Here is a 22,414-nt window from a genome sequence, read left to right as displayed (position 1 = left end):
GGGAAGGACTGTTTATGAAGAGATGGGTCGGTAATGACGTGCAGAGGGCGGGCCTCTGCCTAGAATGGAGCAGTGGGTGAAAAACGATGGGTTGAAATGCTACCTAGACCACTTGACGGCGGCTTAGACTTCGTGCAGGCATTTCACCCAAAGTAAGGGAAGCCAATCAAAAGAATACATGCCGCCCCACTTTTAGTTTTTTTTTTTTTTTTTTTTTTTTAATACTTAGCTCGGCAATAGATTTTCTCCGCGTCTGCATCATGAAAATTCAGTAAAAGCAACCAAAACGTTAAAGATGCCAACATCTGGAAGTATGACTGGTGACATCACCCAAAAATAACCTTCCTCCATGTTCCCTGTATAAAACTGCTACCGCCGTTAAGCTCGGTAGATATCATGCAACTCGCTTTTAAGAGGTTTGCTGGGAGCTGCCTGGCAAGTCAAATACGATATAGCCAAAATGCTGTAGAAGGCACGGCTCCCGCGTGATTATTATGAACTGCAGACCTGTAAACCAGAGATACTCGTGTCTGCTCTTGCAGAGGAAAAACATACTCCGAGAGCCATTTATAGCACAGGGTCGAGTTACGGCCACCCCCACGGGCCACCGCTGGCCCTCTGCGTTTGGAAAGCCTCAGTACGCGGACCGCAGACTGGGCGTCCAAAAGCCGATGTCCTTTTGTACCCTATTATTTTCATGTTGCCGTTTGTGCACTTCTAACTGCTCCACACAGTGGATACATTTCTTGTAATAAATAAGTGAACTGAAGCATGGTGAGGTGAATTGATTTGTGCAAGATCACAAGAGGTGAAGCCAGAATTAGAAGTCCAGTCTCGTGGTTCAACCCATTCGATGTAAATAAACTCTAGACCCGACTCCTTTAGTGGAGTTGCTGCAAATCAAGAGAGAAGCCTCCGATCACGAGCTCTCCGCGTGGAGCTGCGGCCGCCAGTCGAGGGCAGCGGGCAGTGGTCCGGAAGGGGGGGGGGGGGGGGGAAGAGGCGTGGGTGACTCGGTGCACTGCGCAGGCCCGATCCGTATCGGGTCAAGTGGGTGCGAGTAACTGGATCTGGGGAGCCAGACAGGCATATTTAAAACTCTCAACGGGAGAGGTTAAAAAGATCACCCAATCCATTTAATATGAGGGGTGGGGGCAGTCTAAATGCGCACTCCGTGCACGAGGGCGTAGCGTGGAGAGCAGCTGGCAGGAACTGAAACTAACCAGAGTCCTGACTTCAGGGAGCCTGTTTAACCTCTGATCAAAACACACTACATGAAGTGTCGCACCACCTGCGATCCAGCATTGTACCATCGGACCCCCGAGCAAGGTAAATCGGTGTCTATACTATTGAATCAGCTGTGACGTAACGCAAAATGATCTGCATGACGCGGGGAGGGCACACAGGGCCCCAGAAGTCTGTATTATTCCCCTATGGATCAGAAGCTCTGGAGTCAATAACCCTCGGCAGTTGTAGTATTCAAGGAGGGGTGAGTGCCAGGATCCAAGTGGAATCAGAGGGGAGGCACAATGAGGTGGAGTGAGGATGGGTAGATGATCCCACTGAAGTCCATTTGAGATATTTTGCCTATCTAGAGAATAAAACCAAGTGTGACATGAGCGACACCCTACAGGTGGGGATTGAGCGGTATTAAATACTTGCTTTACATCCTAAAGATGGATTGCGGTCCAGCAGGCCAACTGCACAGAACCTCACCGGGGCAGTCAGTGTACAGCCAAGTGGAGTATTTGAGCATTGAAAGTCCAGCCCAGGTCAAACTAATAATAGAGTGCCAAGAACAGTCCTTAAGCACATAGTGCTCGAATCAGAGGACTGCCTCTCTGTGGCACAAGAAGCAGGAAAAAAGCTACCATACCATACAGCTCCTACTGCTGACTTGGAGAATGGAGGCGCTGCATGAGATCAGACTACGGGGTTAGGGGCAAACCTGCCTCCCAGCGTACTGTTACTTGCATCAGTATAACAGTTCTGCCAGGCCCTATTTCTTTCAGTCACTTATCACCCACTTGACTTAAACCTCGTTTCGTCTCTAGTTAACTTCTCAGCCCCAACCCATCTTTTCCACTTCTTCTCAGGCACAGCTACCAACATCATCACTCTGCCCACTGAGACGCTAGAGAAGGCATTTCATCAGCAACCTCCTTCCTCAATATCTTTATCATGTACCCCCTCCTGGTCCCTCTTTGACTCTTCCCTCTACTGCAGCGCTTTGAGGAGAACTTCGAGAGGGATTAGGCACTATACAATGAGGGACAATCAGAATCATAATATCAATGAAGGAACTTCTACACACAGGAAATATAGCAAAAAAAACTGCCACCGACCAGTCTATGCAATAGTGCCTTCCTCCTGAAGGAAGTATATGGTGGCACCATAAACAGGTAGTAACATATTATAAGTGCTTTGAAATTAAAGAGCGACATGAGGACTGTACAATAAATACTTTATCAGGCTGCATACATGTATATATATATATATATATATATATATATATATATATATATATATATATATAGTACCCCTGCTGTACATTATAAGGACATTCCAAGTCCCTGAGAAGTTTTGTAACCATATAGAGGAACGAGGTCAGAGGTTAAGTTTGCCTTGAGACTCTCACAGGTGAGTAGCTGCGCTTTACCATCCCGGATGGTTTGATACAGTCAAGGAACAATATTTATTGTCAGATACATTTTTGACTTCGCAAGGGGGAGTTGAGGCAGGAGAAGCAGTAAATATTTAATTAAAAAAATAAAATGCACTGCAAGCCAAATCATGTGAAAAACGTCCCAATCAAATAGACGTTTTTGATTAACCTATAGCACAATATAAATGTTCGTTTTTATAAAAGGAGTTTAACTTCACTGCAATGTCGTGTTTGAGGTATATATATATATATTTTATTGCAGTGTTTTGAATAACCACTCCCCCCCTTTGAGATGGATATGCAAAACTGACACCATGAAATATCCGAGAATGCAGGCTTCCTCCCTGGGGAGCCTAGATGCGACAAGTTAAGCACACATTCAATGGCGTCACAGGTGGAATGTTTTAACACCCCTTTAAAGAAAAGCAGAGGGAGGAGGGAAATTCTTTGGCAGCTTGCCTGCCACAGTCGCATTCCGTGTAATCAAGCCAGACAAGTATTACCCACATAGCTATATCTACAGAGGCAGAGTTTCTGTAGCTAAGGGCTGGCCACAGAGAAAGCAGATTTTGTTTTGCAGAGAACTTTTGCACCGTTTGACAAAGGTGTATGAAAGGAGAAGGGGAAAAGGGGGAGGCGGAATCGTTCGATCCCTGGAACATTTTGCCAGTTTACAAAGGGAACACAAATGTTAGGCCGAGCGAGTTGGGGTGGGGGACTGAAGAGAGGCCCCCGACTCCTATGAATGCTTTGCTTGCAGACTGGCGCAGAAAGAGCTAGAATGCACGCAAATTTCACAAGCAGAGACCACTCTTCTCTTTACGCTGCATTGCCAACTTGGATTAAAAATAAAGAAACCCTGTCCTATAGTTTGGCTATATTTGGTAAAATAGGATTTAGATTTATTTGGGAATTCGAGCACATTGTAGAACTATAGAAGGTCTTGTGCTCAGGTGGGATGCCCGCGACAAGCATTCATGATATTCCACCACCATTGAAGTCACCAACATAAAGATTACTAATCTATTTGGAAAAGTGCAGAACAAATCTGGAAGTAGTAGAAATGCCTTAAAATGTGTGTACTACATGTTCAGTGGGCTTTGCAAATCCAAGTCTGTGGGGTTTGTAATGTTTGAAATACTATCACAATAAGGAAAACCAGGAAGTGAAATGTGGAAACGAGAACAAGCACCCTAAACCACAACCTGGGCACTGTACTGAAACTTGCCCAAGACAGACAGAAGCGGAGGTCCTTTGTTGCTGCCCTACATTCCAGTTGGCATATCTGGTAGTAGTAGTAGTATAGGTTATGGTTTGCATAAGGACATTATTGAAACCAAAACCCCAGAGTCACTCACACAGCTTACATTTAAGCACATTATGTTTGTACCTAAGAATTAAAGACCCGAGAAATGGCCAGTTGGGGGTCATCCCTGAAATAATTAAACACAAGAAAGTTTTTGATTTCTTAGCGCTAACCATAAAGTTCTGTAAATTAAGGTGTACCAATGAGTATCTGTTATTACACACACTTTCAACATACTCAACCAATTGGGCTCCAAGTGAAGCCACCGATTTGAATCGGAGGGATGTGCCCCGGTTGAACTTCCAGGCTCTGCCCCACGACAGAGGACAAGTCTGCGCGCAGGCCTGTTTGAAAAGCACTTGTACTAACACTCCTTATCCTGAAGGGGACTCAGTACCGCCGGACCATTTAGTCAATCTGTCAACGGAGTTTAGTTAGGGGATTTCTTCAAGGCCAGGGTCTTGAAAGGAAAGTCTAGTAGTGAGTATACCCTACTCCGCTCATTACTGCGCAATGCCACAAGCACAAATATGGCTTCCATTTCATGTAGTCTCAATCGCCAGTTCTTTAGTACTAAAGGGGGTGCAATTGCACCAAATCAGTTCCTACTAGAATGAAGCTCATGTGGACAGAAGCAGTTGAAGCCACGCCACCTATGCGTGAGCAAGATTCACTGTGGAGCTCAGAGGTGCTGGCCTGGGAGCATTTCTAGCCCAAGCTTCTTAAGTGGTAGGGCCCCTTTCACACAGGAGAGTTGGATTTCCTAGCCTAGGCCCCAATCCCCGGTAGTGTCTTGTGAACTAAAGACCCTTCAGATCAAGCTGACTGACAAAGGGAAGCCCAAGAATGCTTACTTCAAGTAAGAAATGGAAAGCCACCTTCTGAAAAAGAGCTCAAAAACGGGCACAAAGATCCCCAGGACACGCGACCTGGCACATATAGGTCCTTCTTTTCAAGGAGGCTGTACTTAGAAACTGTGGACAAAGCACCTCAGGGGTGACACAGATTCACTCCTCCCCGACTAAATTGCAATCAAAAGCCCGACAACACAAAATGCAGTTTCATAATCACAGTTTAGAAAGTTAGGACGCAAGTTCTTTAACGTGTTACCTCAAAAAAGTCAATCTGGGAGTCCAATAAGACCTACAGGGACCACTTACCAGCAATTGGAGACGGATGGGCAAAGCAGTGAGGAGCAGAGAAACATGATCAAGTAAGTAAAAAGTGCAAAACAAGAGCTATCCAGAACAAAGCACAATAATTCTGAAAATGCAGACATTTTATTAAAAAAAACAAACAAACAAAAAAAGTCTAGAGGCATCAAAACTGAATCATGTAACACTTAAATATAAACACGTGTGTGTTGCAGCACACCGCAATCCACATTATACAGCAGATGCTGCTCCTTGGACAGTCCTGTACAGTTTATGAAACATTATGCATCAACGTTACGTAGTAACGACTTCTTTGGACCAGCAATGTGCTAGAAATTAAACCTCCTTTGCGAAGGGGAAAAAAAATCGCCAACAGAGGCATATGGATAACCATCGGATGTCTATCAGAAGCCCAAAATGTGCAAGCGTGGGGTTCTACATCAAATAACAGGCCAAACAAATACTTTAACAGATTCCAAGAGCTGTGTCTTAAGTCCCTTTTTTCAAATGGCAGTCAGAAAAGAGGTCTTTGGGTAAGTGACCTCAGCTCCCAGAACACATGAACCTGTTGCCTCTTCTGCCACACTCTTGAACTCCCCTTGCACTGGCCAAGGGACCCAGTTTTCCCCCTCCCCCAGAAAATCACCCTCACTTAACCACATAAATGGGCCCTTGCTTTCTCCAACATAGTCTCCAGTTCCTGAAAGTGAAACCAGAACCAAAACCTTCCCACACGAAGAGGTCCTCTCTCCCAGCTTGTTGGTGATAGAATGGTATTCACAATGACGAGTGTACTGGCAGCAGCCTCTTTTGACCACAGCAGTAGAACCAAAGTCTTGAGATCTGAGACTCCATTAACCACAAGAGCTTTCTACACCTGGGTGGTCCTTTCAAATCCAGCCTTACCACTTCCCAACTAACAGCTGTTTGCGACACATGTGCAACAGGTTTTACATCACAAACGTGAGCTTCACAGCAGCTGCCACTTTATCAGCAACTCTTTGACTGGTGTACAAGTGGCCCATTTCTCCACCAAAGAGAGGATCCTTCCAGAACAGAGATCTGGTTGCCTGACTCTACCCTCCACTTGCCTGGACGTTGTAGGGGATCTGGAAGCCTCACTCAGAATCCGGCACCTCCTCCAGAAGCCCCAGTGGTGTCACAGATAAATTCCTGATTCCCATGTGGGTGGACCTTGTACGAGTGTTTGTAACTGCCACAGATGTACCCTGGTCTACATGCCTATTAGAAACCGGGCCGAAGAAGTCCATGCTTTGCGGACATGGCAAAGGATAGCCACTCCTGCGTGAACCGGCTCAGGATGGACTGGACATGCGCAACCAATTAGCACAGACTGCTCACGCAAGGTCAGCTCAAATCTTTGAACGTGAAATAATCTTGCGTTAGCTTCGGTGTGGCGTACACGCCGAAAGCCTACGGCAGCAGATGAAAGCGAGGTATGGTGGACCACAGGGTGAGCCGTTTACAGGTCACACCGCCCCCTCAGTCTGGTGGTAAGTCACCAGGTGTGGCATCATTTTTTCCTTCCCTGCCATGGTAACCCGCAGCGCGTGTCCTCCCCTTTCGACGCCAGCACGGCCACAAGGAGGGTCATCTTTCCAGGGCAACAGCACGCGCGCAAAACACCTGTGTTGCGTCTCAGTCTCTGGCGCGTGGAGGGGAGGACGAGGACCTGTCCTCCACATTCACGGACAAGGGGCTGTCCTCCACGGACAAGGGGCTGTCCTCCACATTCACGGACTCCGGCTCCTCGTAGGAGGGCGGGACCTCCTCATCACCAGGCTGCTGTAGCTCCTCCTCCACGTCCACGTCAGGAGCAGCGTGCTCCGGGATGTCCTCCAGCTTCTGAACGGCTGGCATGGTCGAAGGGGCGTCGGTGGCAGGGGCGGACATCTTTATCGCCTCCTCGTAGGCTGGCGGCATCTCCATAGCATAGAGACTGTAGGCTGGGGGAGACAAGGCGCCGCGGTCCATCTCTGCGAAAGCGAACAAGTGTGGGTACTGCACCGAGCTGTAAGCTGAAGAAAAAAAACAAAGAATCAGTAATAAATATAGGTTAACACATTACTACTGTCAACAAGCATAACGGCGACGCAGTCTGTAAATAGGGACCGTTACTGCTATCCAGCTCAACGTTACTCATTTTATTGACCAGGGAGGACAGAAGAGTGAGTCATCCACGTGCAAGTCGGAGGTTTAGCAGCTGTGCACAAGGGCCATGAACACATTCAAAAATACCGCAGCGTTTTAGAGAAAAACATCAACCAGGAAATGACTTCAGACACAAATATAAAATAGTCCTGGAACTGACTCAAAGGCACGGGCACACTTCGCTGGCAACTACCAATAACTTACAGTCACGAAAGTAGATCAAATTCGGTGGTTAAATCTATGCAGGGTTGCAACGGCATATATTTGCAAGTTCTGCGTCTTTCTTCGGCGGATGACCGCAAAATCTAAACATACTGCATAACTTGCCATGGAGAACATGAAGGCCATTGGTCCTATTGTGGGAGTAGGTAACTGAAACAAAAGCAGACTCTCAAGTTCCTTTCCATTTCACATAGGTAGTCAAAAGGTCACAGTACACATGCGTAGAGGGAATAGTCAGCTAAGGAATTAACCAAGACGCCATGAGCCGAAAAGGCACTGCCTAGGGTATGGGCGATGTCAAAAGCCCTAGCAGTTGTTAGACACACGTCTGATGAAGCCTTTTGGTACCCTGCTCGGTATGCCACGGCCACCAACGTTTTCCCCTACCGGAAGTGATGCCTTGGGCGACATCAAACAGAAGAATATACATAGACATCCATATGTAACAAGGAGAAATTTCACAATTTACTAAGAAGGCAAGGCTGGGACATAATCAGTCACACCTCAGGCTCCCTTCCCAGCCCATAACTGTTAAGCACCCTCTGTCATTTGTAACCTCTGTCTCCTTCCTTTCATCTCCTCACACATTTCTAGCTCCCGTTTCCTTTTTTTACCCTCACCTACCCACTCAGTACCATGAGGTCATCTTAGAAGGCTCTGACAGGCGATACCTATGACAGGCGTAAACTTCAGCCAGCCCCGGCTTGATAACAAACTGTACTTTTCATTCTATGGCCCGTGATGTCACCTCACCGTTATAAGCATGAGCCTACAAATCTCAGAACACAGGAGCATCGGCTAGAAATTAGGCCCTTCTGAAGGAGTTACAAAGGCAGACGGTATCCGCTACTCCCAGATTTAATTTCAGGTCTGTTTTCGTTCAGAAAATCTCCCAATTTCACTTCAGACCACTTACTCACTTTGCAGGGAGAAGATAAGTGAGCACTTAAAAAAAAAAATTATATATGTATATATAAAAAAAAAAAATCCAACTACGCTCAAGGTATCATTGAAATAATCACAAGACCTATACTAAACAGTCTGAACCCACACTAGTTGTAAGCTCCATACAGACCCAGCACACTCACATGTCACAGTGCTGTGGATGGTGCTGTGCACAGTGCTGTCGTTATCCACAGCAATGACAGTCACTTCGCAGGGGTGCTGCGGTTGGGCTTGTGTGGGCCGCTTTGCTCTCCTGCAGCAGAACTTGACGCAGCTGACTGCTATGCCACAGAGAAGTAACAAAAATATTGTAAGCAGGATTAACCTGAAATGATAAAGAAGGAAGTGTTAGCCCTTAGAACCAATCACAAAAGACTGGAGACTGTTCAAGATCCCTGCTAAACTGATCCCTTGGCAGCACAAACCTACGGTATCAGGCAACACGCACAGTTTAGCAGGTGGCCTCCTCTTCGACTGACTATTCCTATTACCACATTACAGCACAAAAAAACACTATGCACTTCACACCAACTCCTTGCACTATAGCAGTACCGCCTCATACAGTGTCTCAAAGCTTCATCCATCCATCCATTAAACTGGTCAACAAAACAGGTGTCTGGGTGTGCAGCCATTTCTGGAAAGTGAGTGGCATGCGTACTTTAGTAACTGAGGTTAACAGGATCGACCACAAGCAAAGGTCCAAGTGGCCAAGGGGACACGAGAACAACGTTCCCACCCTTTATTAATTTGATCCAAACAATGTCCATACTTTTTATAATAAAACAACGTTCCCGCGATAGTAGAGGTCCCTGGGTCGAAAGGGGAGAAGAGTCTACTCTGTGAAGTGAGGAAAGGGAAACACAAGAAGCAAGCCTTCTCTTTAGGCTGCCTGCTCCTGAAAGAAATGTAAATGTGTGCAAACGTTAAATCAGCAAATCTAAAGACTACTTTTGAGTCAGTATAAGCTGTAATCGATAGAACTAGAATTTGCCTGTCGTAACCACTGGAAACCAATTAAAAGAGTTTGCATTGGGTACAAAATGCATATTACAAAAAACATTTTGAATGCACTGTAAACACTTCAACTAAATATTTTTGAAGATTGTGACGACCTATTTATACAGAGTGCAGTCTAACTATACACATCTTACTTCTTTTAAACTAAAAAGCTGCTTGGTCACATTGGTTTATGCACATGCCTGGACATCTTAGCACTTTTAATACAAACACTATTTACACATCACCAACCAGAATTTAAATATGTGACCGTTCATTTACACCCACATATATCTTAAAACATCACTTTAACCAGCCAAGCTGTCCTAGTAGAAATCTGTATTTTCCACGGATACATTAAAGTTGAAACAAGGTTTTCGTTTAAAGGTGTGCATTATATTTTATATGAATTTCTCTGTAGGTGAAAGGCCAACATAGAGTTAGAGAATATTTTATTTTTTGTAGTTAGGTTTTTGGCCCCTCCCCGATACTTGATGACGACATTCCCATTGTACCCAGGATCAAAGTTCCCATACTTTTATTTACGGACTAGCACCACTGACCACGAGATTAAGCTACCTCACCTCAGAGCTGCGGAAAAACGTCATTCCTGTATCCTCAAGCTGTTCCAGTGGAAGGAGCAGGACATTCTGCAAGAAATGCCTCCCACTGGAAACAACCAGCATGCTTCTTTCTAGGTCAGAGTGATTTTTTGTTGTTGCTGGTATAATCAAGAGTAATCGCCAAATTACACGCTGTGCTATCTCGAGTTTCCCAGTCCCTGTTCTTGAAAAAAATCCTAATTAAATTATTAAAAAGCATTCTTCCAATGTCAATTAAGCAAACGTGTGCTTCTTAATGTCATCAGCCGAATACACAGTCGAGGAATGGTTGATAACAGAAACGGGAGGTGCAAGGTGTGCTCCCCCCTCCCCTTAGGTGTGTCGTGTTTGGCCGCATGCCCAGGCTTGCACCCTGGCCGGCTTCGAGAATAGAAACGATGGCTTGGTCAGGGAAGAATGTTGACTGGCTCGGCCTTCAAGAGATCAAATGTCTCCAATACTGGAGAGCACTGCAAGCTGGTGTGACAATTTGTACCTTTGACATGCACACCATGAAGTGTCTATGTGCGCCTGGATACTTGTGCATGCGTATCGGTAAAGTGCTTATTGTATAGACCTCGACAGGCTGATAGGAGGACTTGCCACGGAGACTAGTCTGTTCTGATCCCGGATAGGTGCCGTCCCGATACGCCAAGGCCCTCATAAAAATCCAAGCATTAAAAAAATACTTGAACTAATAAAGAAGGAAAACAAGCCTGGCTAGGTTTACAAGTGATCTAAACCAGGGAAGGACATGGAGGACTCCCTGCACACAAAGGGGCAGATTTATATGCCCCTTGCGCTGCCAGTGCGTCACTCTGACTCACCGGTAGTGCATTTTTCAGCCCCATATTTAACAAGGACAGGAAAAGCTACGGCCCTTTTACACGCAGCACTTTGTGTGAAAGGGGTGTTCCATGGGTGTTCAAACGCAACACCCATGGAACCAGACACATTCGCAGATTTACAAGAAATCGTAAATCTTGAAATGAGTCTCAATGCTATGCCTCCCCAGGGGAGGCGTAAGGAGGCACAAAAAGGAGGAATGTATTAATTTCTCCTCGTTTTTTCCCCCCTCTTTCTACGCGTGCTGCATTCTGAGGCACACATAGAAAGAGGAAATCACTTCTGGTGATTGTTTATGTGCAGGAAGGTGTCCCTTCCTGCACATAAACAATCCTTTAAATAAAGACGTTTTACAAGTTCCATGTGTGCTAATGCAGCACACATGAAAGTTGTAAAACACCATTTCTGATCATCAGAGGAAGGAAACCCTTACTGTACATAAACAATCTCCCCATGATGCAGGCAGCAGTTTGCGTGCCAGCGCGGGGGGGGGGGGGGGGGAACACAGAGATGTGATATATTGTTGTAAATAAAGTGCATCCCTGTGCTTCTAACGCAGCGCGGCGTAGCAAAATGACTTGCTGCACCGCGCTGCATTAGTTTATTATAAATCTGCCCCAAACACACCAACAAGCTTAGGGAGGAGATGTAGGCAAGGGGTCAATTATCCGTTGTTAGACACTCAGTACAATTGTCAACTGCTACACGTGACCTAGAAATAAGTCGTCTGTACAAACTACAACACCTGTGACTCAGCAACCATAGCTGCTATAAAATTGCGAGCGCTCAGACACCGGTTCACCAAAGCACTACCCACTGACCAAGTCTGCACAACACAAAAAGAACAGCAGCACTAGAGAACCCTGTAGATTTGAAGCCATGGCTCACCAAAGGAGTATTTTAGCATTGGATATGGTTGTGAAGGAGACTTGAAGGACACAGTGGGTAAACAGGTAAGTTACTTCATTCGGACAACAGGAAGCAGACAGTTTCTTGCTTGCTAGTAACAAACTGTAGCCCAAGAAAGGTTTGCCTTCAAACTTCTATGTTGAATCTTACAGCTGTAAGATTCCACTGACATGGCGGCATAAGATGGAGATCATGCCAGGCACTAGACGCCACACTAAGCTCATTACAACACATCCCCTTCCGTTCTAAAAAACACCATCATAAGTTACTGGGATGAACAATTGCAACTAATTAAGTAAGGAAATCCCCTCTTGCAATAAGAAGCATGTCATTGTATCTGGTGGTCTCCAATCCCTCAAACTCCTTTCTTCTCTGGAATTGAATAATTTCTCAAAATCTCTCACCTCTGTGGTGGTAGGCAGGACCCTGTTTGCGCTCACACACCCCTCAGTCTGCAAACTATTTTCAAAACCACCATCATTCATCACCATGTACCTACTGTAATTCTCAACTTTCTTCACCACACGATCACCACCTTTCTGGAATAATGCATCCATGCGACGATTCCATTGTTCACCAATACCACATAAAAGTAGAACAAATGCACCACTTTAAATGGGTCTTTGAATTTGGACAAACCTCTCACCACCCAGCCAGTCTTGATCTTTAGCCAAACACCCTCAACAATCACTCCTTTAGGGGGAGGAGCCAAGATGGCGACCGGAGCAGACGCTTGAGCGCCCGGCTCCGCCGGCCCTTGGCTTCGGACTATCATCCTGATTCCTATCCTCGCCGATTTTCGAGGTGCAACGTGCGCAACGACGCGCTGACCGCGCCGCCGCTTGCCCGGAGTCTGAGCCCGCCCGGATGCCGGAGTTCTTGGTGCCTTTGTTCTCCGCGCTGGACCCCTGCTCTATTGTGGCCTTGGCCGGCCCCCTGGAAGCTCCGCAGTCACTGGACCCCCGGCGCATATCTGAGCCCCGCGGCCCCGATCCCACCTCACACCACGGATTGTCGCCAGATGAGCCGGGGGAGAGACGCCCGGACACCTCCTTCACCTTTCACCTGACGGGCTGGAGTTATAGGGTAAGCCCCGGTGTGGCGGGTCGCCTGCTTCGCTCTGTGGCCCGCGCTGTGGAAGGCTGCGGACCCCCTTCTTCTATTGCCTAGTCGGCTGCAAAGAGAGTCCGAGGGAGGGGAAGCGACTGTTGGCTTTCACCTGTTGCGGCGCAGACCTGCGTGGAATTGCCTCCTTGTTACGACCCCCCCCCCCTGGCCACTGTACCGTTCAGCGGTAAAACATGGCGTTGATTGCCTGCTCGCTGCTGGGGGGCGATGCTCCGGTCTCGCCCGCTGCCCGCTTCGCCCTCCCTCTACCAGACTCCAGCTCCACAGTGCCGTCCCGGATTGCTGCCGATGTGGGGGCGCAGCTTCCGCTGACATGCGGCTCCGTTCTGGCTGCCCTGCGGGACCTTCGTCTGCAATTGTGTGTTGGCTTGCAAACGCTGAGTGAGCGGTTCGACTCCATACTGTCGGCTGCGGGTCGTGAGCGCCCCGTTTGTTCTCAACAAGACGTGGGTCTGCCAGTGCTTCTGTCCTCTTGCGGGGACGCAATGACTGTGTATAACCGTGCTACACTGGTGTCTGCATCTGGCCTTCCCGGCACCCAGGATCAATCGATCTCCTGCTCAATTGTGGACACTTTGTTTCCCCGTTCATTGCTGCCTGCTTTGTTGTTGCCTGCCTCACCGCGTCCGCAAGAGTATCCAGCTGAGCGACACCTGACGTCCTTGAGGAACCGTTCACGGTGGCCTACGGCTTCTTTTATGTGGAACTCCTGTACTTTACAGGCCAGGTCTGGATTTTATATGGTGCACAAGGGGACCTCAAACAATGATCGGCGGCCATTTTGTGACTCTACTTCTCCATCTTCTCCCAAGCGGCCATATTGTCTTTGTCTGCACGGGCTGCGGGGCCTTCATGTGGGGGCTAGTCTAATCTTACGCCCGCGATCGGGCCAGGGCTAGATTGATTTCTATCACCATGGTGTCACGGATGGGCTGGACTGGGACTGGAACTGTCTGCATTTGTTGTGCGCACTCGTCGCGATTTGTCTGCCTTCATTTATATTGTTGTGACACGTTATCTTCACACGACCGCCTTTGGGTGTAGTGGGTTCTTAGTGTGTGGAGACGTAGTTGGCCGGTGGTTTCGGGCGCTCCGAGGTTACGTGGGCTCCTCCCCGCTTTCTTCTTTGTTTTCTTATTTTCTTTACTCTATTCCTACTTTCTCTCTTGTCTATATTTCGGGTTCATTGGGCGACAGGCACTATGCCGGGGGGGGGGGGCAGGCCGTAGCCTCCGCATTGGTGTAGGGTTGGGGGGGGGGTAAATTACCTTTTCTTTTTAGTTCTATGGGCCTCTTTCTTCTATGTCTCTGCGCTATACTTGTTTCCGATTCGGGGTCCGGGTGTGGGGTGGATTGAGTGAGGGCGGCTTTGGAGGGGTGCGTATTGACTCATGTGACTATCCTGTTATATAACGGCATCGCCTCACTGTCTGAGATTTTCTATGGCCGTTTTAACGATGCTGCTGCTCTCCCGTGTGATGAAGCCATCTTGCGGACTCGAATCTCCTTGGTTCTATCCTCTACTGACTTTTTCCTCGATAAAATTATTTTGAAAACCTTAAAATTAACCTTTACTTCTCCTTCCCCTGGTGTCAAGGATCTCTCCAGTGTATAACTCTTGAATCGTTGCTAATCTTGACCATTGACGCACAGGGGTTGTAATGTGTGTCTCAGTGCTTAACCGTTTTGTGGCCGGCCTGATGGTTGTAGGCCCGTATTTGTCCTTTTCATATGCACAAATAAAGGTTTTAAAAAAAAAAAAAAAAAAAAAAAAAACAATCACTCCTTTAGAAGTCACCATATACTTCCCACACATGGGTTTCTGCTCACCACCACTTGCCACCCATTCCTTCCTCCATATAGGCAACCAGTTTGGAAAAAGATTCTTCCTCTCATCAATTCAAAAGGGGATTTTAGAGTGACCGCCTCCTTGGTGGTACGATATGACCAGACCATTTCCTCCACAGCCTTAACAATATCCTGTCCTGAAGCCTCAGCCATTTGAATCACACCCTTCCCCCATCCTGTTAGCTCTCTCACCAATCCCATTACCCCGTGGGTTGTAGATAGAAGTACAATGATGTGTAATACCATGCTGCTGTAGAAATATCCCCAGCTCATGGGACACTAACTGTGTGCCGTTGTCCGTTATAAGGATCGATGGAACTCCTTCCTCCAATAACAACTTTCCCAAGGCAAAAATAGTGGCTTCAATGGCAATTTCTTTCATGAACACACACGCATTTGGAGACCACATCCAAAACCTCCAAAGCACATCTGCAATCCCTGCGTAGTTAACCCCTTCGATGCTGCGCAGATTCCGCCGCTGTGCTGACGGAATCTTGCGCGGGCGTGGTCATGACGGAATGGTTCCGTCATGAGCACAGCTCAACCGTGGGTCATGACGGAACCATTCCGTCATGAGCACCGAAGGGGTTAAGACATTGGGCCAATAAAATCAAAACAAACACTATGCCAAGCTTACCCTTGATTAGAAACATGCCCAAAGGCTGATTGCACTCCTACTTTAAGCCTCTTTACAAACATTGCATCTCACCACCCATGCAGTGACCTGACCATTCATGCCTGGCCACCAAAACTACGCCTTGAGCAGATGTTGGGTTAAACCTTGCCCCAAATGGCCCTCATGAGCCTTGTTTATTAACGTAGGTGTCAATCCTAAAGGAGACATAAATCTTCCTCCTCATCAAAACACTATCTCCACACATGGTCAACTTCCCTGCAACCTTGACAAAAGGCTGCTCGGATACCGCCACACAACTCTATCTCCTATGCCCAGCAATCATGCACATTACTTCCTTAAGGGTGTCATCGGCATCCATTTCTTGATGCCACTCATCCATCGTAAAAGCAGCGGCTCCTTCCAACACATCTTGCACAGATTAAGAAAACTTGTGAAGCAGGGATTCTGGTGCCTTTTGAAATCGCACTAAAGTCAATCATCACACTGGATGCGAGTGCAACAGATGTGGAAGCCATTCTCTCTCAAAAACATATGTAGAGGTGAGACGAAGTCCTTTGCATCAAGGATGGTAACTAATTAGGAGAGAAACTACTTTGTTATTGAGAGAGACACTCTGGCCGCTGCATGGGACATGGAGCATTACCGAACATATATCAGGGGTACGGAATTCTTATTACGATCCGACCAGAAGATCCTCATCCAAGTTGCTCTTCCTAGTGGTGGTGGCAAAGGCTCAGCGAGATTGGCTGCTAGACTCCAAGAATATCTTTATGTCCTGGAGTATGTACAGGGCTGGATGAACACACAGGCCAACTGTCTGTCTAGATTGTCAGTTGGTGGACGGTTAAAGGGAGTTGATAGGAAATAGTGAGGATGCTGTAGCAATCCCATTCATCCTTGTTGCCAAAATTGTTGTGAAGGAGGCTCAAAAGCCACAGTGGTTAAACAGGTAAGTAACTTTATTCGGACAACAGGGAGCGGACCGTCCCTTGCTGGCCAGTAACAAACTGTAACCCAAGGAACTTTAGCCATCAAACCTCTATGTAAAATCTTACAGCTGTAAGATTCCCCTAACCTGACAGCATAAGATGGAGATCATGCCAGGCACGAGACACAACACTACTAAGCTCATTACAAAAGATACCCATATTGCGCAAGAGGACTCCTCTCTATACTACAGAAACACACCTGGGTTCCGGAGCGTGCTACTCATTGAAGAGCGCTCCAACACCCCGCCAGGGGTAGTGAGGGCTATATAATTACAATTATAGCATAGGTCGGACTGAGCATGGACACACCAGCAGAGGTCAAATCCAAAGTCTCCTTACAATACACATACATCACTATGGTGTAGGTTAGAAGATAAAGCTCATACAGCAGAAGCCTGTGTTACGTTCAGCCACAGAATGGATAACAATTTTTTTTAAATGACAAGCATGTGGATACTTACCACACATACCACAGGCTCGTCCAATGAGTTCCTTCTTTAGGGCACCTGTGGAGGAAAATTATTCATATTAGTTCAGAACTTATTACTGCCATTTTATATCATTAACATTATAAATGGTGGTAAATAGAAATATCTGCTTGACAGTAGTGTGGCACACAGGAAATATGAAAAGTAAAATAATAATAAAGGTCCTAAAGGAGAACATTCATATAAAGAACGTTACTTTGAAAAAAATATTCTGGTGAAATTGTAAAACAAGCAATATGTTCTAGTGAAGTAATCGTCCCTGCATGAGACTGCTAGGAGATTCACTTAGTAACCTTTTTAGGTCTCGCCTGACCCAGCGCATGCGCTGGTCTGGCGAGACTTTTAGTGTGTGGCTTTTCAAAGTGCTGCCACAGGCTTTTGGTGGCCTAGAGCTTGCGTTCACGCGAGCGTGCATGCGCCCTGCCGCCATCTGTCTTTGATCGCGATCCACTTTCACTTCTTATGAATGCCTTTTCTGCCATCTAGTGGCTCGGTGAAGAATTGTCATTGTAAAATAAAAAAATTAATTCTTCAACATTGCCCTGGCGAATTCCAACAAATGTCGCGCTTGCAGATTAGACACTCCCTGCAATCAAGCTAAAGACGGGTTAGGGGCGATGTTTACCCTAAATGCTGTTTTAGTGCAGTAAACTCTGTCAGGATTATATAACCCAGAGCCCTGCTGTTGGCGCTTCCTGAAACAGGCCCTGGGGTGGTTCGGCGACGCATGTCTTTGCAACAATACAACTCGTTAAAGAATAACGGCTACAGATGCTATTTACTTCTAATGCCCTGCTGTTGATCGATTGGCTGCTGTGATCACGCAAAGAAACAGACCCTGTAGTGGCACTACGCCATCGCGCGTCTCTCCTGGAGGCCCCGAGGCCACTCCAATAGGAGCCCCCGAGCACTGCACCACATGGGCCAGGAGAAGCCTCTGAAAGAAACCTGTGACTTCATGCTGCTAGATCAGCGAGTGCCTCACACAGCACCTGGGAGCCCTATATGCGGAAATTACATATTTGCACTATTTGGCATTCTTTGCTGGCAAATGGACATTACTTTATTACCGGAACCAATCCCTTATCTTAACTTCACTGAAGGCCCTATTTACTGGCCATTCGTGATGCGGACCTAGTATCCAAATGTTTTCATCAACGGTGCATCGTCTTGGTCTAATGTTAGTCTGTGACATCTTTTATTTTCACTCTACATTTTAAGTATTACAAAGATGTCAACTAGGGATTCTTTTCAGTAGTTTGTGTAAGCAGCAAGCTTGTACATTAATTTGGGAGTGTGTTTACCTTGCATATAGAGGGGTCAGAGCTGGAAACAGAAACAAGCCTTTGCAATGCAATTGGTGTTGCGTTTGCCAGATTTTGAGCTATTGGCATTGTAAATGGCAATGCTTTTTATTTATGTGTTTGAAAAAGCTGTAATAAAAGGCATTGTCAATTATAATGCCAATAACTCAAAATCTCGCAAATGCAAGACCTATTGCATTGCAAATGCTTATTAATGTGGTCTACCAAGCCGGGAAATACTGTGGCTTCTATGATTGGACATGAAATTAACAAGCATACACTACTGGTATTCAACAAACAAAATGCATGTTACCCAAGAAAGGTGTAAGCAATTGATACCTGTCCTCTGACAGACCTCTTCGACAGCAATTACAAACCCACCGCTGGCCAGAGTAAAACACGGCCCATAAGCTAGAGACCGACTAAGAACATGAAGGCACTGCAGGACGAATCGAAGAGCTGTCTGTGAATGAAACCTTGGGAGCGTGGTGAGCTGCTTCAAACAGACTACACAGCTACGGGGCCATACTAATGGCACCATGGATAACATACAAACACAAATCCCTTTAATTACACGTCACTGCAAAGTAGAAAAAGACCGGCATTTGGGTATGAAATCTTAAATGCGTTATTCCAGCTATTAGAGATTGTTTTGAGCGGCTCTCCACAAGTAATGTTAGCATTTGACAAAGAGGGGGGTTAGTAAGTATATAACTACCTAGGCTACTTAAGACAGGTGGCCAAGCCATATGTATGTAACTGTTTTTTTAAATTACACAGCGGGCTTCTGTTGTTCCAATATCTGTGAAGTATAGTTAAAAAGTATACTTAGCAATGCGTTAGTACACCACTAAGGTGCCAGCAGTTATAAAAACTATTTACAAAATGTAAATTTTACAGCAAAAAGCATCATCGAGGGCAAAACGTCACTGGCTGGAAAGGAATATTGGAAAGGACAAGTATTTCCTGCAAGTGCATGTATTTAAACAAGGAACCATGCTAAAATATTTGCAAATATACAAGTCCTTTTAATAATGAACAAAGGTGCAAAGACCTCTTACACTCTGAAACTGTTTGGCCTCCGTCAATAACAACGTTGGACCCCTTCAAAAACTAAATATCGGAAGGTCAATGTTCCAGCAAATCAACTTGCTGCATCCTTCTCTATCTGAAACATATACAATCTCTAAAGCCTCAGTTAGTATCCAATGACCTCTGTAACAGTACAGCCACCAGCACTCACAGCAAATATCCTGTCTGTCGGCTCTAGTGGGTTTAATGCTTGAAACTGAACTATAACAGTGCTAATACTCATTATCCATGAGTACCTGTTTGCTATTCAGAAGTGCTGGTTCTCCGTCATTCAAATTATTCACACCTTTGTCACGAAATGCTGGCATTTTTCCTTTCAAATTACAGAGCAGGTACACGGTTACTAATATTTAAAGCGCCGCTTGGACTACAATGTTTCTACTTCTGCATTCAGCCAGACCACTGGCGAATCCACTCGTCGTATCCTCCGATGATGCCTCAGTCAGAGGACACTAAACCACCGTGCATAACCAAAACAGACAGATTTATAGTAGCTGGGATGCCCCACCCCCAATCTTAGTTGCGGGTACTTACTGGGCCGACTTTCGACAGTCCTCTTCTGCTAAGCCTGGGGAAATCTGCAGAAAAAAAAAAAGCCGTTAACAAAAAGGGGGCTACATACGTGGGTTTACACATATGTAGCCGCAAGCCTTGATGAGGGACGGGCTTCACATAAGTACAGTATGGAGCGGGCAGGCAGGAGTCTTTGTGCAAGCTGAGCACATGGCAGCCAAAGGGGAGGGAGCCGGTCGGTTGAGGCCAAGCGTCTGGATAGATTTCTAGGGGCAAAACCACAGAGCCAGAAATACACTGGCGAACAGGATTTGGATTATTTGCAGGGTGCGCGTAACAAGTTAACAGATGGAAAATAAATCTTTACACGGAACGGCAGCTAGGGCAAAATCAAGAAAGAAAAAAAGGAATTCTAAACGCAGGGAGGACTGTATCCTAGAGTAGGAATTTTAACGTTAACCTGGTGCTCTATTTTGGCGAGGAGTATTATTTCTCGGAGGGGAGGGTCGACTGGAGAGTGCGTGAGTATGGGGACGCGGTGGGTCACTAACACCATTTTCGTGAGTGATGTGGTAACGTACCATAGAAGAGGTTTGTAGTGAAAATGTTCCTGGTGTGGGTGAGAGCGATGATGATCCTTTGGGGTGGGTGCGCTACATGTGAACGCCGCTGACAATCGGGTGGATACAAGGGGGGGGGTAATGCACCAGACAGACTTACCAGCAGCGTGTGCAGCAGGCCGCAGCACAGGAACAGGGTCCGCGAGGTCCAGCGGATAAGTAACTGCATGTCTGCGGGCAGAGGATGGACAGTCCCGGGGAAAACGAAGACAACGACAGGCGCAAACGAACAACCAGCACAGCTCAGCAGCCAGGTCTTTATGGGACTGCAGACGGACAGAGGCCACGCCTCATACAAGGACTGCTCTGTGGGTACGCCCCTTCTTGGCTGGCTCAAGGAGCTCTACCCTTTCACAGCCGGCTCCCTGGCCCACCCCCGCAGCACGCCTCTTTCGTAGTATTAGTACACGCCCTGGTGCACTGGACCTCTGTCATGCAGCTGTCCCTTCGAACGTAATCAACACAGAAGAAGGACTGACAACAATGCCACCGCTGCTGGCATTGCTCGTGGTGGCCATTTTGGAATTTTAAGCAGCTCCGCCCCCCCGCCACGCGTAGGAGAGCTCAACCAACATGGAAGGCCTGTCACTGTACTTTAAATATAGAGGGTGCGTGTATTGCTGGTTAATTGCCAACAGACCCGGTTGCGGAGGGAGACTCCCAAATTTTATAGACCAGAACGGCTTAATTTTAGCTGTCGTGGGCCTAAACTCGCCTCTGCTTTCATAAATCAATGGGGAAGCTGCATTCCCCTGCTTTTTCCCAAATCGCCCTTTACAGATTGAAAATGTTACCGATAGAAATAAACCCTTTTGGACAACGACTGACCTTTACATTTTTTAAAAAGAAGATTAGACTTCATTTTCAGGTCTAATCTGTCGTATTACATTTTAATTCCCCAACTCTTTAGACTGGCATTGTCTTGGCAGTAGGGTTTTGTGTGAATGCTGCAGGTTTGATGATGGGGACACTCTGGGTGGCCATAGCTGCCAAAGGTTCAGATTGCCATTTGTGACATTTTCATAATTTCAGAGTAATTATGAGCGACACACATTTTAACGACTATGAGTGATACTTTCTCGCGAGCAAAGTCAAGGTATGAAGATGAGGAAAACATATCAAGATGAGAAATTACACTTATTTAAGGATTGAGAAACTCTAAATTAACTGCTGCACAGTGTAAGAAATAATTGTTAAATGACTTCCATTTATCAGAGTCATGTCTAAGTCATATACTTAGAATAATACAAATATCAGAGAGCTCATTTGCAATATGTTAAATCAAGGCATTTCACACTAGCTCAGGAGCTGTGTTTTTTCGGTTGTGTGTTGTTTTGAGGCTTGTGCTTCCAGCCTTTGCCAAACACAGATTACCAGCCTTTGTGGTGGGCCCTCCTTCCCTCTTACCTTTTTGATGGCACTTTTTATCAACAAGTGAGAGGTACCAGCATGGGCGCAGTTTTCGCTCCTAATTTTGCGATACTCTATATGGATTGGCTTGAGACAAACAGAATACTATCCCCTCACAATCCTTTCAGGCCCCACATCCTAGAATGGAAGGGCTACATAGATGGCATTTTTCTCATCTGGAACAGTACTGTAGACCACTTCTCTCAATTCCACAACTGGCTTAATCTTCATAGCAATGGCCTTAACTTTACGGTCAACAGCAGCAAAGAACATATAGCATTCCTGGACCTGTCCATCATTGCTCTCAATGGGGGCCTTTATACCACTCTGTACCGTAACCCCACCGAAAAAAATACTTTATAGTCATACAGCAGCCATCACCCCAGAGCCCTCTGTGACTCACTCCCTTACTCACAGTTTCTTCGCATACGGCGCAACTGCTTCTTTAAGCCAGACTATTTTTCGGAAGCCAACCTGCTATTAAAGAAATTGACCAGCAGGGGCTACCCACGTAAATTAGTGAAGAGATCACTAAAAAAAGCCTGGTATTGCCCTAGGGAGATTCTAC

General features: G+C 46.3%; 1 protein-coding gene and 1 long non-coding RNA gene across 2 annotated transcripts in view; one reads left to right on the top strand and one right to left on the bottom strand.

Moving 5' to 3' along the window:
- Window positions 1-1,153: 1,153 nt before the first annotated feature.
- LOC146868210 (uncharacterized) overlaps window positions 1,154-22,414 on the top strand; it is a 41,901-nt gene continuing 20,640 nt past the window's right edge. The window contains exon 1 of the long non-coding RNA XR_014966190.1: window positions 1,154-1,329. This is a non-coding gene — a long non-coding RNA (uncharacterized LOC146868210). The remainder of the gene's footprint in view (window positions 1,330-22,414) is intronic.
- TMEM52 (transmembrane protein 52) lies at window positions 5,236-20,766 on the bottom strand. Its single transcript, XM_085609351.1, has 5 exons — window positions 20,537-20,766; window positions 19,838-19,881; window positions 16,881-16,925; window positions 8,608-8,789; window positions 5,236-7,164 (listed from the first exon to the last, which is right to left on the bottom strand). Exons 1-5 carry the CDS (start codon window positions 20,603-20,605, stop codon window positions 6,785-6,787), a joined length of 720 nt encoding a protein of 239 aa, XP_085465477.1. The 5' UTR covers window positions 20,606-20,766; the 3' UTR covers window positions 5,236-6,784.

The sequence above is a fragment of the Triturus cristatus genome, chromosome 1_2, assembly GCF_964204655.1.
Source record: "Triturus cristatus chromosome 1_2, aTriCri1.1, whole genome shotgun sequence".
Classification (NCBI taxonomy): domain Eukaryota; kingdom Metazoa; phylum Chordata; class Amphibia; order Caudata; family Salamandridae; genus Triturus; species Triturus cristatus.
Note: the sequence above shows the minus strand (reverse complement) of the source record. Positions and strands in the feature narration are given on the sequence as shown.

What these genes read in the sequence shown, in the direction of transcription:
- TMEM52 (XM_085609351.1), bottom strand. Translation starts at nt 20,605, where the DNA reads ATGCAGTTACTTATCCGCTGGACCTCGCGGACCCTGTTCCTGTGCTGC. An exon ending in GACTGTCGAAAGTCGGCCCA is followed by an intron (nt 16,926 to 19,837) that starts GTAAGTACCCGC and finishes TTTCCTCCACAG; the next exon opens with GTGCCCTAAAGAAGGAACTC. An exon ending in CATCCACAGCACTGTGACAT is followed by an intron (nt 7,165 to 8,607) that starts GTGAGTGTGCTG and finishes TTTTTTCTTCAG; the next exon opens with CTTACAGCTCGGTGCAGTAC.